Source organism: Colobus angolensis, unplaced genomic scaffold (assembly GCF_000951035.1).
Source record: "Colobus angolensis palliatus isolate OR3802 unplaced genomic scaffold, Cang.pa_1.0 Scaffold49, whole genome shotgun sequence".
NCBI lineage: Eukaryota > Metazoa > Chordata > Mammalia > Primates > Cercopithecidae > Colobus > Colobus angolensis.
Window position 1 is genome coordinate 1,526,770 of NW_012118376.1, and position 19,778 is coordinate 1,546,547.

The 19,778-nt window shown below is 33.8% G+C and overlaps 1 protein-coding gene across 2 annotated transcripts in view; it reads left to right on the forward strand.

The window, feature by feature from the left end:
* AP3B1 (adaptor-related protein complex 3, beta 1 subunit) overlaps positions 1 to 19,778 on the forward strand; it is a 318,221-nt gene that overhangs the window by 69,535 nt on the left and 228,908 nt on the right. For both annotated transcript variants that reach the window (XM_011959213.1, XM_011959211.1), the window contains exons 4-7: positions 5,356 to 5,451; positions 6,059 to 6,219; positions 7,969 to 8,035; positions 17,377 to 17,559. In XM_011959213.1, coding sequence (XP_011814603.1) covers positions 5,356 to 5,451; positions 6,059 to 6,219; positions 7,969 to 8,035; positions 17,377 to 17,559 — 507 coding nt within the window. The remainder of the gene's footprint in view (positions 1 to 5,355; positions 5,452 to 6,058; positions 6,220 to 7,968; positions 8,036 to 17,376; positions 17,560 to 19,778) is intronic.

Consider the following 19,778-nt stretch of genomic DNA (forward strand, 5'->3'; position numbering starts at 1 on the left):
GCCAGGTGCGGTGGCTCACACCTATAATCCCAGCACTTTGGGAGGCCGAGGCAGGCGGATCACCTGAGGTCAGGAGTTCAAGACCAGCCTGGACAACTTGGTGAAACCCCATCTCTACTAAAAATACAAAAATTAGCTAGGCATCGTGGCATGCGCCTGTAGTCCCAGCTACTCTGGAGACTGAGACAGGACAATCGCTTGAACCCAGGAGACGGAGGTTGCGGTGATCTGAGATCATGCCATTGCATTCCAGCCTGGGCAATGAGAGCAAAACGCCGTCTCAAAAAAAAAAGAAAAAGAAAAAAAAAAAAAAACGAAGGCCGAGGAACTTCCCCAGGTGAAAGAAGACCAAGACCAAGGAGACATGAAAACTTAAATATGATGCATGATCCCAGATCAGGAAAAATACTATACTATAAATACTATACTATGCTATAAATACTATACTATACTATTAAAAAATACTATAAATATAGGTATTTTTATAAATATATAAATATATAAATATAGGATGTTATTGAGAAATTCTAAATATGGATTATTTATTAGATAATAGGATTGCATTGATGTTACATTTCCTGAATTTTGTAATTGTAATGTTAGCAATTGACAAACATAGATGAAGGCTGCTGGGTGTGGTGGCTTACGCCAGTAATCCTAGCACTTTGGGAGGCCAAGGTGGGTGGATCACTTGAGATCAGGAGTTCATGACCAGTCTGACCAGCATGGCAAAACGCTGTCTCTACTAAAAATACAAAAATTAGCTGGACGTGGTGGTGTGCACCTGTGGTCCCAGCTACTCGGGAGGCTGAGGCAGGAAAATCTTTTGAACCCAGGAGGCAGAGGATGCAGTGAGCTGAGATCGTGCCAGTGCACTCCAGCCTAGGAGACAGAACAAGACTCTGTCTGAAAATAAAAAAAAGAAAGACAGAATAAAACGTAAATGAAGGCTCTATGAGACTTCAGTGAACTAGTCTTGGAACTTTTCAGTAGGTTGTTTTGAAGGATGATATCTGAAACAAGACTATTGCTTACTATAGCAAGGGACAACTATGCTTTTTAGGCACAGTTTCTCTGGGCATAGAGATGGCTGATATTATTGTGGATTATTGGGAAGGACAGTCTTCAGGGATTCATGGACTTTCAGGGTCCTAAGTGGTTTGATATCATCTGTAGATGTGTGGTCATGTGGGTGAGACTGCTCTTGATTGATTGGCACTCAGAGATGGGTGTATGGGAGTGCAGTTGTTCCTGACTGGCTAACTTTCACAAGCAAGAGGCTGTCACAGATTGGTTGACTTGAGAAAACTTGTTCATTCAGGTGCCTTTTTATTGTTCTGTTGAACAGGTTTAAAACAGTTGTGGCTACACGTTGCCAAGGCTACAGAAAAATGCGTCTCTCTGAGGAATGTGGGAACTTAAAAACATTACTAATTCGAAATTTTTTTATAATTAAAGAATTTAAAGTATTATAAGAATCACAACACTATTATTTTGTTTTGAAGGCCATCTGGAAAGATGAGATTCACCCCTGTCGTGAAATACCTTTATTGTTTTATCTGAACCCAAAGTAATTAATATTCCTTTTAAGATAGTACGGAAAGATGTAAAGAATGAAAGTCACTGGTTAATACCATCGCACAGAGATAGTGACTATTAACATTTTATTGTATAGATTTCTGAATTTTGTGCTTACTTGGCTTGAATCTTAGCTTTTCTATTTAATAGATACGGTACTTCGGTCAAGTTGCTTACCCTGTGTTTCATTTTCTTATCTGTAAAGTAAGAATAAATACTTGTTTGTTGAGTTGTGAGGATAAAATGAGTTAATTTAAGTAAGACATTTAGAACAGTGTCTGACATGTAGTTAATGCTACATATAAGGATTTGCTATTATTACCATATTATGTCCATTCTAAGACATATGTTTGCTATTTTAAAGTTTCTGCAGTAGGGATTTAACTTAACAACTGGTGGTGATTACGATGGGTGGTGGTTTCTGTTTGTTTGTTGTTGTTCTTTCCTTTGTGGCCCATAACATAATGGTGTGTTTTACAATTGGTGGTCTATCTTAGACTGCATAAAATACAGTATGTGGGCATCTGTTTTTTTAATACAGAAGTGAGATCATACAATGCATACTGTTTTACACTTTTAAAAAATTTTAGGCCAGGTGCGGTGGCTCACACCTATAATCCCAGCACTTTGGGAGGCCGAGGCAGGCGGATCACCTGAGGTCAGGAGTTCAAGACCAGCCTGGACAACTTGGTGAAACCCCATCTCTACTAAGAATACAAAAGTTAGCTCAGTGTGTTGGTGTATGCCTGTAATCCCAGCTACTTGGGAAGCTGAGGCAGGAGAATTGCGAATTGCTTGAACCTGGGAGGTGGAGGTTGCGGTGAGCCCTGATATTGTGCCACTGTACCCCAGCCTTGGTGACAGAGCAAGACTCTGTCTACAAAAAAAAAAAAAAAAAAAGTCTTTTTCAAGGACATATTTTCCTTTCTTTCCTTTTCTTTTTTTCAGATGGTGCCTTGGGGTGCAGTGGAGTGATCTTGGCTTGCTGCAACCTCCGCCTCCCAGGTTCCAATGATTCTCCTGCCTCGGCCTTCTGAGTAGCTGGGATTACAGGCATGGGCCAATATGCCCAGCTAAGTTTTTTGTATTTTTAGTCGAGATGGGGTTTCACCATGTTGGCCATGCTGGCCTCCAACTCCTGACCTCAGGTGATCCACCCATCTCGGCCTCCCAAAGTGCTGGGATTACAGGTGTGATCCACCGTGCCTGGCCACAAGGACATATTTTCAATGTCCTACAGATTTATTTAATTTTGTATAGTGGATGAATAGTATAGTGTTATATGGATGAACTGTCATTTGTTTACTGTTCATCTACTAGAACTCTTTATTGTTTAATTTTTGCTCTTGTGGAAGATTTTAGTAAGTGGAACCTGGGGACGCGGGATAACTTAGGATAACCTGAGTGGAGATTGAGAGAAAAGTGCAAGTTATATTTGGGGCTGTTTCTGTTTGACTAGAGAAGGAGGTTTTGAACAGATTATAAACTGTATTGAGTACTAGGTTAAGAGCTTTAGATTTTGTTTTAAGGTTTTGTGGAGCCATTCAACATTGAAGAGTAATTGGCAAAAAAATTTTCATTTCATTTATAACTCTGTCCATATAGTATAGATGAATGGATTGATATCAACTTAAAATGGTTGCGTTTAACATTTTTATCAACGATGAAGATGTACAAAGTTTGTTTTCTCATTCAGTTTTCATTTGTACTTATGAATTGAGAAGTAGGTTGGATTATAAAATTATCATCTCAAATTATCTTAACAGGGTGCCAAGATGCGTTGAATCTAAATTGTTGACAATTTCTGTAGATAAATGGAAGATTTTGCCTTTCATTTAAAAGAATTTTTAAAAAATTCCATGAGGATAGTTTGATTTTGATTTGGTCAGCAGTACATTTGGAAAAGGTGTATGGTTTTAATGAAGAATTAGTTGTATCGGTGGAAATATCTCATCTGGAGCAAGTTCTTATCTAGTTTGCTCTGTTTAGACTTTATTTGCAGTTTATAGTGCCACGCTGAAAAAAATTGGGGTGAGTTTAGGAAGGAGCAAACAGGATGGCAGAGGAACTTAAAGCTGTTATGTTTCATGAGAAATTAGGGTACAAGGAAGGAAGGTCACGACAGTTGTCTCTAAAGTAGTCCAGATTGATCAGTATGACTCAAAATACGATCCAGTATAGTACTGTTTTTATATTTCCAGCACCAATTCCAGCGATCGCCAACTTTTTTCTTCATTTCCTGTGTTGAGTATATAAATTAAGAAAAAAAAATTTTAAATTTGTAAAATTTTTGAGACAGTCTCTCTCTCTAATTGCCCAGGCTGGAGTGCAGTGGCACAATCCTGCCTCACTGCAGCTTTGACCTCCCGGGCTTGGGTGACTCTCCCATCTCAGCCTCCCAAGTATCTGGGACTACAGGCACATGCCACCATGCCTGGCTAATTTTTCTTTTTTTTAACTAGAGATGGGATTTCACCATGTTGCCCAGGCTGGTCTTGAACTCCTGGACTCAGGCAGTCTGCCTGCCTCAGCCTCCCAAAGTGCTGGGATTACAGGCGTGAGCCACTGTGCCTGGCTGAGTACCTAACTTTTAGGTATATATCATGCTGATATCTTTGAAGGGTAATCAGGGATGTGAAGATATTTGAGAAGGTAGATACAGGTTATAAATAGTGCTAGAAGGAAGCAATAGATAAATTTCAACTCAAATTCTAGTTTTTGTTTTTTTCTGTTCATAATTTTGTGTAAACTTAATGATTAAATTGCCTTTAAAAATTGTTTTCAAGACTGGGCACAATGGCTCATGCCTGTAACCCCTGTGCTTTGAGAGGCTGAGGTGGGAGGACCAGTTAAGCCCAGGAGCTCGAGACCAGCCTGGGTAGGCAACATAGGGAGACCCTGTCTCTATAAAATACTAAAAAAAATCCGAGTGTGGTGATGCAAGCCTGTAGTTCCAGCTACTGGAGAGGCTGAAGTGGGAGGATGGCATGAGGCCAGGAGGTTGAGGCTGCAGTGAGCTGTGATTGTGCTATTGCACTGCACCCTGTGTGACAGAGCAAGACAGTGTCTCAGAAAAAAATCAAAAACCAAAAAACTGTTTTCAGAACACACATCCAATCTTTTTGAATTTTTATTACGTTAAATTGGTATTAATAGTCACACATTATTCTTACTGGACTGAAAATATCATGTAATGCATGTTGAAATGTGAGTATTACCATAAAAATCAGAGTTAGGGCTCTGGACTCTTTTAACAGATGAGGAAACAAGTTCCCATAACATATAGTTAGTGGCCGGGGCCCAAATTCTTTCTTATTGTTTTTTAAAGAGATAAGGTCTCTCTATGTTGCCCAGGATGGCCTCTAACTCCTGGGCTCAAGTGATCTTCCTGCCTCAGCTTCCTGCATAGCTGGGACTACAAGCATGCACACCATGCCTAGCTTCTTTCTTTTATTTTCATCCCCCATTTTGAAAATATTTTTACAATTTAGTTAATATTCTTTTATGAGATCTGCTGAGGAATTTTTTATTCCCTTCAAGAGGAAGGGGCACTTTTATAGGCTATTGCTATTGTGGACTGGACTATTAAAATGATTACTTTAAAGACTTTTTCTGTTGCTACTTATTATCCCACAAAATATTACTTTTATTTTACAATCTAAGATGTGACCAGATTCAGTTATTTACTTGCGAAAAACTGAGCATGGATTTTGATATAGCAAATACTGAGTTTTAAATGTTCACTCTGGCTACAAATAAGTGATTGTTTTTTAACAGATCAAGAAGTTGGTGTATGTTTACCTGGTTCGATATGCTGAAGAACAGCAGGATCTTGCACTCCTATCCATAAGCACTTTTCAGCGAGCTCTGAAGGTAAATAATGGAGTGGGTAGGCAAATAGCTACAAGGTTTCTGCAGAGTTGAAAGTGTGTCATTTAAAGAAGTGGAGCAATAATCCACTAAATAGCACAGTAGTGTCTTGAAAGAGTTAACGCCTCCTATAGTGCCTACTTAATACACTTAGAAAATAATTTATACAACCAACTGAAACCTTGCTGTATATGTTGCAGCTTCTATATGTTTGTTTATATTCAATATAATTATTTTCATGCTTCAAAGAGCTGTTTATCATTATACTAGTTGTTGAAAGTGTGCAAAGGGGGTTATGAGACATTTTTAAACATGAAATTGATGACCTGCAGCATTTTATTAAGTCTAAAAACCCAGCATATTTAGTAATAAATGACCAACTAGAATTATAACTATTACTTGTATTTAAAACATTATTAAAGAAGTAAACATTTATTTATTTCTGTCTTTTTTTCCCCTTCCCATATACTAGTTGTTCATTTTAAATTAAGTAGCTTTCTTTTGCTATTGTTCTATTACACCCTTTAAGCACCTATTAACTGCGTCTTAAAGATGTCTTTGAAATATTGTAAAGTTGAAAATTTGGTGAATATTTTTGCGCTGTTTTTAGGACCCAAACCAACTAATTCGTGCAAGTGCTTTGAGAGTTCTGTCAAGTATTAGAGTGCCAATTATTGTACCTATCATGATGCTTGCTATTAAGGAAGCTTCTGCTGACTTATCACCATATGTTAGGAAGAATGCAGCCCATGCAATACAAAAATTATACAGGTAAGTGCATTGTTAACAATATATGAAAGATCTCTAATGTTGTAGACCACAGAGGCTTATTTTAGTAGCTCTTTTAGCTAGCCTGTTCTTATATACTAAGTAAATCCAGTGACCGTATGATGGTATTTTCCCAGCTGCAAACGTTCCTTACACATCTTTAATTTTGTTTTGGCTGTAGAGATCCTGTGCAGGTTTTTATTTGTGAGGCTGTTAGAGCCTGTGATAATTTATAGATTTTACAACTTAAGAACAATCAGACTTTGAATTCTCATCTGTATAGTCTATCTCATGTACACATATGTTTGTATTATTAGAAAATTGAGATTTTGTTTTTCCTGTTTACAGTAGAATCTTAAGTGTGTGTTCCTCTCAACTCACTTATATTTGTTTTCCCTTCTATCGTTGTTCCTGCTGCTCCCTTCCGTGTCTAATTCTTTTCAGAGCTATTTTATTAAGTAATTTTAAAAAGTGTAGTGATTTGAAATATAGTGCTATACCATATCTGTGTGATATTTTAGAAATGTTATGCAATATTGTACAATGCCCTGATCTCTGTGGAAAATTTACTGTCCAAATAAAATTATCTACAACAATTTGGTATTATTTTCAGCTATCATTTATTCCTCAAGCTTGTTGAGACTCTCTTCTGTTTCTGATGTTGTATTCACAGTATCATGCTAGGTGTATTTAGATGTATGAAAACAGTAGAGGATGTGGCACTTAATTATGAATAGCATATCATTATTTGAGGAAGAAAATCAAAGACATGCCATAATTAAAGGCAATCTATAACTGAATAAAATATTAGCACCTGATATATATGTATATACAAAGGTACACTAGCAATGTCTTTGATAGGACAGGGACCTATCATATTTTGTTACCAGAAAGTAAAGATGTAATGAGATGGGTTTGGTAGTGAAATACTGCTTTGAGAAGGAAGACTTAAGCTGAAATTTGAAAGAATTAAAAAGTTTGTCTAGATAATTATAATGCTTAATAATAAATGTATGTGTTTGTAAAAAGTGAAAACTTTTTTTCCTGTGTTCACTGTCAGACAAAGTTTTATCATGCTTCTCACTCACCTTTTCTCCTTATAAACTTACGGGATAAGATGCATGCTCACTGTAATGATTTAAAAGTCCTATCACTGGGCTCCAGTATATTTCAGCCTCAACGCTTGCCTCTCCTTGCCTTGAGCTTATAGTCTGTTAGTGTTCTATCTCAAATGTTTTAATCTTATTACTACCTCTTATTTTTCTTAGTTTTAGTTGGCAGATTTTATAATGCATGTCTCTATCAGTGAACTAGTATGATATAAAATTCTTATTTGGAAATTCTCCATGTTTGTTTTTGGCAAGTATGTATCCATAGTAAAATAATGACTGCTGTCTTGTTATTTTTTTCCTCCCATTTGAAAAAAGAGTTTGTGGTTTATCTACTTACAGTTACTTTCTTGAAAGTTTCCAACTCTTTTAGAAGTGAACTTATTCTTTCAGTACTTTCTTAACTAAACCATTGATATCTGATTTAGTTCATATGAACAATATTAGAGGGAAAGATTAGGACACATTCATGAGAAAAACCATCCCATTTTACGTTGTTTATTTTTTCTTTGTTTCTAACTTATAATAATTCTTGCTCTCCTTTCCCTCTTTAAAAGTTTCTCAACATCCTTGAATTGGTGAGCTTATTTAAAGCTAGAATTAAAGGGAAAAAATTAATGTAAGTTCTTTTTATATTTTTTAGCCTTGATCCAGAGCAGAAGGAAATGTTAATTGAAGTAATTGAAAAACTTCTGAAAGATAAAAGCACAGTGAGTAATGCCTTTTTATGTCTTTGAAGTAAAAATGTGCTTTATTTACGTAGTATCATTTACCATTATATATTTTATATAGTTATATTTATTGATTTCAAAATGGTATAAATATTAATGGCACACAGGCCTATTTTTGAAGAACAAAAATTTTCATGTAATGAGAAAGATTGCATTTGGAATTTTAGATCATTAAGTGTTTCTTCATCAGAATCCGAAAAAAGGCAAGTTGGGAAAAAAATAATTTTCTTTTACCTGTGGCTAAGTGGTTAACGTGGTAAGATCAAGGAATAGAGGTGACTCATGGGGGATGTGAGTTACTAGTGTATTAGTATCTTAGATGGGGCTTTTGTATCCACTTTTTATGTTTTGAAACTACTGAGGAAAAGGATTCCAGGTCATCTTAGGATGCTATCATCAGGGAGTATGTGCTATCTATGCATAGCAGCTATCTAATATAGTAGGCACTAGCCCCATGTAGCTGTAGCTATTGGTTTATGGCTTAGCATTTGATCTATCCTGGATGTTCAATAAACATTTGATTAGAATGTGTATTCTGCTGTTGTTGAGTGGAGTGTTCTATAGATATCTGTTTTATCAGACATCTGTTTTTTAGTGTTGTTCAAATATTCTACTTTGCTGATCTTATGCCTACTTGTTCTATTCATTATTGAAAATAGGGTATTGAAGTCTCTTTAATTCTGTCAGTGTTTCCTTCATCTATTTAGGAGCTTGGATGTTTGGTGCATATATGTTTATAATTTTTTAAATCTTCCTTTTGTCATTGTAAAATGTTCCTCTTTATCTCTAGTAACAGTTTCTGTTTTAATGTCTGTTTTGCCTGCTATTCTAGCTTTTTTATGGTTGCTGTTTCCATTATATATCTTTTTCCATCCTTTTACTTTCAGCCTGTTTATATTTTTGCATCTAATGTATGTTTCCATAGACAGCACGTAGTTGGCTCTTGTCTTTTTATCTAATCTGCCAATGTGTGCCTGTAACTGGAATGTTTAATCCATTCTCACTTAATGTTGTTATTAATATAGTTGAATATAGTAAAAGCTGTCATTTTACTTGCTTTTATATGTTTCGTGCCTTTTTGTTCCTCATTTCTCCTTTACAGCTTTTTCTTAGATTAAGTGAGTATGTTCTAGTGAACATTTTAATTCTTTTCATGATTTTTTCACTATATATTTTTGAAACTATTGTCTTATACTTGGAGATTATACTTCTAGTTTCTTTCCTAGACCATTTAGTAAATTCTGTTAGTCTGTACTATACCAGAAATCATTATTGCATTTCTTCTATGCATAGTTGGTATAATGTAGGAGGTAACCAAATATAGATTGATTATAAATGAAAACAGAGAAAAGCAATTTGATTCCTTTTTGTCTTCTGTATGACAGGCATGCTATCTGCCGGATATGAAATCAATATTATTAATATTATGGTTAACTTAATTTTAATAATTTAAAAAAATACTTAGTTTTTTTTCTATTATAAGTGCAAGAGATTGACTAAGTACCATGGAGAACAGTAAGATTTACAAGAAGCAGATCTCTCATTTTAATGAGGTTTACCATCATTTCTGCTACATTATAGACTACGAGAAATTCATTGGGTGGCCTGGGAATGAACTCTGTCTGTATAATAATGTGCATGTCTTCCCAGACAGGATACAGCATATCATAGGTAAAAACAGTGGCGTTTGAATCAGGTAGAACTGGCTTAATGTCTGAGCATCTGCCATATAGTATATGTACGAATTCTTTATGAGTTTTAGTCTCCAGATTTGTAGGGTTTATAATATCTAATTTATAAATTTGCTGTTTATGTTGAAAGAAAGAACTATTGTATATAAAACCCTCAGCACAGTTCCTAACACCAACCACATAGGATGTTGTTAAAAATTTCAAATAAGAAATAATTACTCAAAAAGGAATGTAAAGAATACAATATCTGTGTAAAATTGGAATGTCTTTTTCCAAAATACACTAGAAAGAAAAAAATATTGAATACTTGTTCATCGCAAGTATTAATATTTGTTGAATGACTGTTGAATTAATTTGTTACATTCTTGGTAACAGTAATTAAGTGTGTAGTATTGTTTTTAACGTCTCCTCCATCCCCATGCAGTGGTTTCATGCTCAGTGTTCATAGGTAGATTCTTTGGGGGCTTTGGTGGCGTACCCTTTGTGAGGCACTCGTTTTTCCTAAAGTGTAATATACTATATGTTTATTTTTTAAAAAAATTAATACCTATTTCTTTTTCTGTCTATAGTAAAAAAACAAAGTTTTTACTGACACCTGTAATTCTGGTGGTATAGCACAGAATTCCTTCTAGTCTCTTTCCTTTTTATATTTGTAACTTTCTATTCAACTTTAAGAAATGTGGCTCTGGCCAGGCACCGTGGTTCTTGCCTGTAATCCTAGCACTTTGGGAAGCCAAGGTGGATGGATTCCTTGAGCCCAGGAGTTCGAGACCATCCGGGGCAACATGGTGAAACCCTGTCTCTACAAAAAAAAAAAAAAAAAAAGAAGAAGAAAAACAAAAAAGAAAACAAGAACCGCGACTTCTATTTCCACAATCTATTTACATTTTTGCTGAGTCCCAGAATGCAGAGAAACTATTGCTTCAGAATTGCTAGTACTATACCTCTGTGGGGTATACAGTAGCATGGGACCTAATAATTAGAGTTAACTATTTGTTTAGAGTTGTTTTTGTCTTTAGTCGTTTTTTTTTTTTTTAATGCTATGGTAAGTCAAAATTGCTTCAATTATTTATATCTTTGAACTCGTTATGTTGGTATTTAAGAAAGCTATTGATTTTTTTTGAATGATAAATTTTATATTCTTTTTTACTGAATTCTTCTATTGTTTGAGTTAATTTCCTCATTCATCCTCCTTGGGGGGTTTTTTTTTTTTTGCATGACAAAGGGTCTTTGCTTTTAAATGATTATTAGTACACCAAGTAGTAACATGTAACAAGTTCTTGAATTCTGTTCTCTTTGATTAAGTAACTAAAAGTGGTCCAAACAATTAATATTATGGTTAACTTCATTGTTCTAACCACTAGCAGGAATGGACTACCAGATGTCGCAGAGGAAGGCCAAGACTTCACCTCTCTTCTGCCTAAACTACTTCCAGATGGTTCTCTTCTCCTCCTCGGTCTCCTCTACTTTAGTGCTGCAGCTGCCTTGGGATCCCAGGGCAGCAGCCTCCTTGGCCTTGAACTCTTTCTCCCTTTGCAGGCAATATTGTTCAATTTCACCTTGAGCTGCTGCTTTGGTCTGCTTCTGCCTCCGGTTCTTTCACTGCAGGTCTCAGACACCCTTTTCAGCAACCTGCAGCAGCTGCTGGATCCCCTGAGACTGACTGGCCATGACAGCGCCAACTCTGAGGCAGAAGCAAGCGGCTGAAATCTCTTCTTCTTCTTTTTTTTTTTTTTTTTAATTAGAGAATGAATCAGATCTGCAAATAGAGATGTTTTACTTCCTCTTATTTCTCTTGTCTAATTATATTGTTTAGTGCCATCACTGCAGTTGTATTCAATAGTAGTGGAGATGGTGGGCATTCTTGCCTTGTTTCAGTCTAAAGGAAATGCTTACATTGTGTTTGCATTAAGAAAGATGCCTGGCCCTGAAGATTTTATCTTTGAAATATAGTACTTTTGCAAGGTGCTTCAGGATTTCTTGATGTGGGTCAATTGTTTTGCCTTGGTACTCATTGAGTCCTTTTAGAATGTAGATTCAGAATTTATATTATCTCTAGCAAAGTGGTTTTTTTTTTTTTTCAAGATTATAATTTTAAATATTAACTCTGTTATTTTTCTTCTTCTTCAGGGATTCCTATTTTATGCACATTGGATCTTCTTTGCCTATTTTACATTCCAACCATTGTGTCTCTAAACATCTTTACTTCTTTCTTTATCTCATTTTTATTTTTTTGGTTCTTTTTCTACCTTTAATACCCCTTTTTAAATTTTCATTCAGTAATTTTATTCGAAGGACACCTTACAATTTAGTCTTCATGCCTGATTACTTTTGCCCTCTTGATTTCTTTCCTGGTGTCACTCAATCCTGAGTTCTTTTGTTAATTTATGATAACTTTAAAAAATTTATAATTTATATTTATATTTCCTATTTTCAAACGCTTCTTTTGAGGGCATTTAATTCATTTTAAAGTGTTGTGTTGTTTCCTTTTGTTTCATCATTTATATTTCTTTGTCAGTAATTTTAACCAGTTGAATTGTTTTGATTTTCATTTTCTGTTTTTAGTACTTACAGATTACTTGCATCTTTTTATTTCTTTGGACAGGATTGGTGATTTGATTTTTGAGGTACCTTGCAAGATTCCTAGTACAAGAGTACCTTCTCTGTTAGAATTGCAAAGTATGTTTTCTTTGTAGATGGCCTTTTGGTGGGAGGATATGCATGCATAGGACCAGTATATGTTCCCAGACTATTTTGAGATATATTTTGTAGCAGCCTAAATTTTTCTTTCTTCTTTTCTTTTCTTTTTTAGGCAGGGTCTTACTCTGTCACTCAGGGCTGGAGTGCAGTGGTGTGATCATGGCTCACTGCAGCCTCGACCTCCCCAGCACAAGCAATCCTCCTGTCCCAGCCTCCTGAGTAAATGGGACTATAGACATGCACCACCATGCCCAGCTAATTAAAAAATTTTTTTTGTAAAGATAGGGTCCCATTGTGTTGCCCAGGCTGGTCATGAACTCCTGGGCTGAAGTGATCTCACTTTGGTCATTGCAAAGTGTTGGGATTACTCTGCACCCAGCCCCTCTTATTTCTTTTTTCCTGTTATTTCACAGTTTCCAAAGGACTGCTCTCCCCTTTTTTTTTTTAAAGCTAATTTTCTCCGTGAAACTTTCCCTTTCTACACAACCTCATTGAATCATCCTCTCTTTCAAGTCTTTTCGTTATAGTCTGCTCTGATCTACCAAGAATCTTTTCCAGTATTTTCACACTTAGGGTGTTCTTTCTCTTTCTGTTGTTGATTTTCGTTTACTTTTAGGCCCACTATTAACTTCTGCTTGCTTTGTTCTAGGCATTTTTTTCTATACTGTTGTAGGTCTTTGAGAAATTTTGTGATACAAGCATGAAAATAGTTATCTGGAATTTAGGATTTATATTTCTACTTATATATAATTTGAGGCTTAAAGATTCTCTGTTTTGAAGTTAGACTTAAAGCATAGATTTTGGTCCTTTGTTTTTTTTTTTTGGATTTGGGTTGGGAGAGTCAGACATACTTAGGCACCATTAACTTGTCTACCCAGTATTTAAATTAGCTGTATTTTAAGAATGTTTTCTGATAATTTTTTCTTTTGTGCGATTATAATCCATTGTAGAAAGGTTAAAAATATTCTACACAGATATTTGTGGATCACATCTTAATTATTACCTTTTTTTGGACATATGTAATTCTTTATTGGAGGAAGACAGGTACATTTTTCCCCTGCCCCACCCCCCCAACAAATTTTTAGTGTCGGCATTGGCATTTAAAATCAATAGAGGATCAAAAATCACTTTCATTTTAAAAATCTCCCAATTAAATGTACCAGGTCTAATTTATTTCCACCTTTTGGAAAGGAATTTATTTGTTGCCAGCAGCAGTTTTTTAGGATCATTATTACGATGATGACACTGGTGTTGCTGCTGATACATATACATTTGAAAGATGTTGATCTATTAAACTTTCTTCATTTAACCTCTGTTGATTTTGAGGCATACCATCTGTTGCTTCTTTTAGGCTAGAGGATATTTTCTTTCAATTGAGATCTCAAAGAAAATTAGTTCCATAATTCTAATTTTAAGGAAAGGTGGAATTACAAACATATTAAAATACAATAGAATGGCTTTTCTCTTTTACTAAAAACCAGTATGTGTCATATGAATAGTTTTTCCTAAAAATAGAACATCTTAGTGTAATTTAGGTAAAAGATATTACAGAAACCGTACAACTGTAGTCAGTGGACTTAAAAGGGGGCATCTAATCTATATTCTGTCATCTCCAATCAACTGTTACCATTTTTCTTTATATAATTTTTTATTGTTTATTCTTAAATTTTATACCATTTTCATCTACCTTCTCAACATGTCCTAAACACTTTCCTACTTTACTACAAGCCTTTTCTAATGTTCACATACGAATTCATTTTTAAAATTAATAATACTTTCTCTTGTTTTTCTTTAAAATGTAGCAATCCATATTTGTTGACATTATTTTCTTCATTACTTCAGAAGCAGAGTGGTATTTATTTCTTTTTTCTTCCAAGTTAATTCTAAAGAAATCTTTTTGATAGCATTTAACTTTCTAATAGAAAACAGTTTCTTAGGAAAACAAATTAGGTCAGTGCCTGCTGAAACACTGATTTATTTATATATTTTTGAGGACATAAAATTTCCTCTTTTTAATTTTTGCTCCAAAATTATGTTTAATGAATAGATTGGTAGTTTATAGCTAAACTGTAGGGGTAAGACACAATTTTATAAGTTATTGATTTAATGTTCATAAAAGCCCCACTGTTATGTGCAAAAAACACACCCCTGAGTTTGTGCAGATGTTTTATTGTGATAGATCTATTATCCAGCTATTAGAAGATAAATGACTGATCTTTCCCATTTTCCATGCCTCAAGAAAATTGAAACAAGAAGGGGAATATCATCTGGGCTGTATGATTAGGGAAGGTTGGATAGCCATTAATTTAAGGGAAGAAAATCTTGGCAGCATTGGCCAACTTATACCATATTATCAATCAAACCTTGATGCACTTCTTGTGATGACCCAGCACTCTCAGGTTTTTGCAGTGTTAATTAGAATTCATGACAAAATAGATGCAAGGAAACGTTTTGTACCCTTCATAATTTTATAGAAAATTTATTGTTATTAGAGGAACCATTTGCTTAGTGTGATTTTTTTCATTACCAGCTTGTCAACTAGCATAGATAATCTAGAGAAAATATGAACTCCATAGATGGGGTGTCACTTTTGTTGATGGTTCATGTAGTTTACCTTGGAGCACAGCTAATGGCTGAAGTTCATAGCAACAGCACAGAAAAACGTGGCAACCAAGGGAAGATAAATGAACCATGTTTATTGCTTTAATATAAAAAATACATAAATGGAAAACTGCATTTGAATTTGATGAGCTCATTGCTAGTTTTGTTAGAGTGATTTATTTTTCCCCTTATATGAAAAGCTACTATTGACACAGTGAGATGGAAATTAACTGTCTGTTTCTTGGAAACCAATATTTTTGGTTTTAAAATCTGAGTAGATCATTTAATTTTAATTCTGAATGTTTTATAGAATATTGAACATTTAATAAACCAGAATTATTAATTTTCCTTGTATTGTTTAGCCCAGGGTCAGATTGTTAAAAATATATGATTAAGTATCTAAAATGGTCAGTTTTATTTTGTAAAGGTACTCTCTTTGTATGCTTTTTAATTATTTTGATGTTTTCTTAAACTTTATTTGTATCTGTTTAATTAATGATATTTGTTAGTACCTTAGAAGGTGTTAGTACGTTAGAATTATTGTGTACATGTAGCTCTTGGTTTAATGAATTTAATATTGTGTGGTAGCTGATTTTCCATTTAATTTTCCATTAATTTTCCATTTAATTAGTGTCAAAACACATTTGGAAGAAAATAATTGCTAAGACAGAATAACTTGATTTTACATAGTATTTTAAAAAGTGAAACTGAATTACCTGTTCAGTTTCATGGATCATTTTATCCTAGGTACTATCCTTTATTTTTGCACTTTAATACCTTTTACCAATTGATCTTGATATTAATATAAGGTTGGTAATACATAGGGATGTTTATATCTCACAGTGAGTTATTCTAGAGTTTAATGTCATAAACTTAGTTGTTGTAAGATATTTTAAAATGATACTAATTGTCACTTTATAGAAATGTAATTATCACAAAATATAATTTCTAAAGAAATTATGTCTTTTGCAGAAGACATCAAAATGTGATTGAAAACATGAGCTTAACTTCCTTGCCATATGTATAACAAATAGAAAATTATATGTATAATACATTTTTATATAGTTCACACAAATAATCAATTCTGTGCTTTTTCGATTGAGGTGCATACATGCTGGGACCAGCAGGCACCAGTACATGGGTAGGGCTGGAGTCAATAAATGCAGCTTCACGTTTATACTGATTGGTAATTCATAAAATCCCCACAGGACTTGAAACTTGTTTAGCATAATAGCGAGTCTATATTCTGAGCTGTTTTCTTTCAATTGTATTGTTGGTTGCATATTAATAAACTAAATGTCAGCCAAGTAGAGGGACAAACACTCAAAATATGAATATCATTGTATCTAATATTTTTCAAAAAGTACCATTTCAGTAAGTTATATTTCCATTTAATTGCTTATTTTAAGTCATTGGGGAAATTTTAGACACTAAAATGAAGATCCCTAGTGTTCAGATAGAATATGGTATTAATTTGTTTTTCAAAACTGTGTTATATTGTGGGCTAACTGCACATATATCATTTATACATATATAGAAGTATTTGTGTAATATATATTCTGCTTAGTTTGTATCTTTAGAGTAAAGGAATCTTAATGTTACCACTTTGTAAAAGCATCACAGTTCAGAAATTAACATTATGATTCATTAATTGGTCTTGGAAAAGCTGCCTTTTGTTAGTAATATATTATTACAACTTATACACATTGTTATAAAAGTGTTAAGAGCCCAGATGATGTTCTAAAATTTCAGCCAGTGTGTTTTCTTTGTAAATAAATTATATTGGGTAAATACTGGTGGATTAAGATGTATATGATTTGAAAGTGTTCTTCTGTTAAGAAACATTTATGGATTTCTCGTGTACTTTTTAACGTAAGTTCACTGTAGAATGATTGTCGTTCTCATTTTAAACTGACACAGTGTGATCTTTGTTATTGTTTTGATTCTTTTTCTGAATATTGTTATGAACAAAGTACTGAATTTTTAGATTAGAGTTTAGGTTAGCTTTAAACATGAAAAATGTGCATAATTAATGTTTAATCCACATAGGAACAATGTATTGAAATTTAACTTGGTGAAATAAAAACATCAGAATTTACTTCTCTTCAGAATAGTATTAGTTTTCTAGACATATTATAACTATTAAAATTATTCTTTGAAGAATAGGCACCTTAAAGTTTGTTATTCAAACATGAACATTCATTTTAATTGAATGACTGAATAATATTGATTGCCATTAAACTGATTACACTAATATAATGCCTGAGTAAGACCTTTGATGTAGGGGAGAAACATTTTTTAATAAGTTACTATTTCTTTCTTTTCTAGTTGGTAGCTGGCAGTGTTGTGATGGCTTTTGAAGAAGTATGCCCGGACAGAATAGATCTGATTCATAAGAATTACCGCAAGCTATGTAACTTACTAGTGGATGTTGAAGAGTGGGGGCAGGTTGTCATAATCCACATGCTAACTCGATATGCTCGGACACAGTTTGTCAGCCCTTGGAAAGAGGTAAGTGTTGAACAGTCTTCCACTTTCAAATATACTAAGAGAATGGATGAGCTTTTTAAAACTTGTGCAAAAAATTAGGAGTAGTAAACTAGAGAAATCTGCATATTTAAGGAAGACTCATTGGTCTCTTGTTCTTTTACTAAAGCAGGCAACCAATATCAATGCAAGAATAACTGTCCATTGTTCTGGCACTGATTGATACATATATTTAGTGGTGTAAGTATATACACTTTTAGTTTGATACTGGCAAGAGGCCCTTGTTAGGAGGAGCAGCATGACACCGTGTTTACAGTGACATTGTCAAACCATGGATTTTTTGGTTACTAGTTACTTTCACATCTTTGAGCCCCAGCTATTCCAGGTACTCATTTGTAAAAAAAGTAGGTGATGTGATTCTATAGCATGTGAATTTATACCTAAAGTAATTCATTTCTTGCCTCTATAGATAAATATTGTTGAACTTTTAAACTACTTTTTCCTAGTTTTGTATTTATAAAACATTTGTGTTCTTCTTCTCTTCACTTTGGCTGGTAGCATTTAGTAGAATTAATAATTTAAGTGAAGCTATTTGTTTTCTTTGTGCAGATTAACATTAGAAGTATGCCATATTCTTTTCATCATATTGACAATTCATCATATGAAAATTTTATCATATAGCTTGGAATTAAGATCCTTAGGATGTATACATTTAAGATTGAAGGTAATTTTAAACCAGCTTAAAGAAATCCTTAAATGTTATAAGAGTAGCACATTCATTCTAATCTTTTGATGTCTTATCTTTTAAAATACAGTATTACAGATTTTAGAAACCAATTTGTGTAAAAAAGAAAAAAGATTTTAAAAAGCGCCTGTTATATCAAAGTGTTCTGTATACATACTTAATGATAGGCCTTGCGTGCTCAGTACATCTTGCTTTTGTTAATTAGAAAAAGGTAAATAACACAGAAAAATGTAAATAACATGGAAAAATGTGTATGATACATGCTTTCAATGACACATCAAGCTTGCAAATTATTATAAAATCTTGATCAATATTTTCTATATTGATTTAGTATTAGCATTAAAAACTATTTAGAAATGTTAATACTTATTTATCCATAAGAGAGTAATACTGATTTTCATCTCACTTTTAATATTAACAAAATGATTATGTTATCTGTCTTAAAAATTGAAGTATGTTTTGAATTATTAATATATAAAAGTCTTATGTTACATAATGCTCTTAAATTGATGAAATTTCACTATCCTTGTGAACTTTAATTTTATAAAGTTAATTTTACTTATCATTGAGCAAAGTACATTTTTGATGGTACTTTTGCTAGATTAAGGAACATCTCTATGATGAAAATGTCCAGGCCCTTTTATGGTAACTTTGATGAGAGATTTTTGTTGCCAAATAGCTAATTTGTTTGATTTCAGCCAATTCCTTTCAAAACTTCTGCTCAGATTTTTTTTTCTATTGTATAAAGTTATAGGCAATTTTGCCTTAGCTAATCACTGTCACCATTTACATTTTTAAATTTTACTTTCCTATCATTTTCAGTAGCTATATGCAGATGATCCTTTGCTTGTAATTATATAGAAACTGGAGTTAAAATATATAGTTTACTTACCATACTTGCTAAAAATATGTAATGCATAGTAAAATCTCTGCTTTTATATGTTTGTCTATTTGTTTGTTTTTCTGTTCCTTGAATTTTATCTTATTTTAGATAAAATTTACTTTTAAAGCCATTGCAAAGGAAAGTTAAGTTCTCTACCATCATATACATTTATTTTTTAGCAGATAATTTGAAAAATTGGCACTATATTCATTCTTGGTGTTTTCACATGTTAACTCCATGAACATGAATTAGAACAAATATGAGGTGAAGTCTGGTCATTGTCCCTGGCATACTGGAATGGGCTAAGTCATTTCTTTTCTTTGCCACTTACTTGCAATCCAACCTTGGAGTTATTCTAAATGCTGTGCTTATTAGACTAATTTAGTGGTTTTCCAGTGTGCACATCAGCCCTCAGGATGTGCTAGCACTGCCACAGGAACAAGCAAAGCAGGGGCAGCGGTGCTCTAGACTGTGCAGCTTTTTGGGCTTCTGCTAGCTACTGTTTCAAACACAGAAGCCTTTTTTGCCTTCCTTTCTTATGCAGCTTTGAATTTGATTTCCTTTGAGAAAGATCCATTGGCTTAAAAGAAAGAAAGAAAACCACTTAAATAAAAG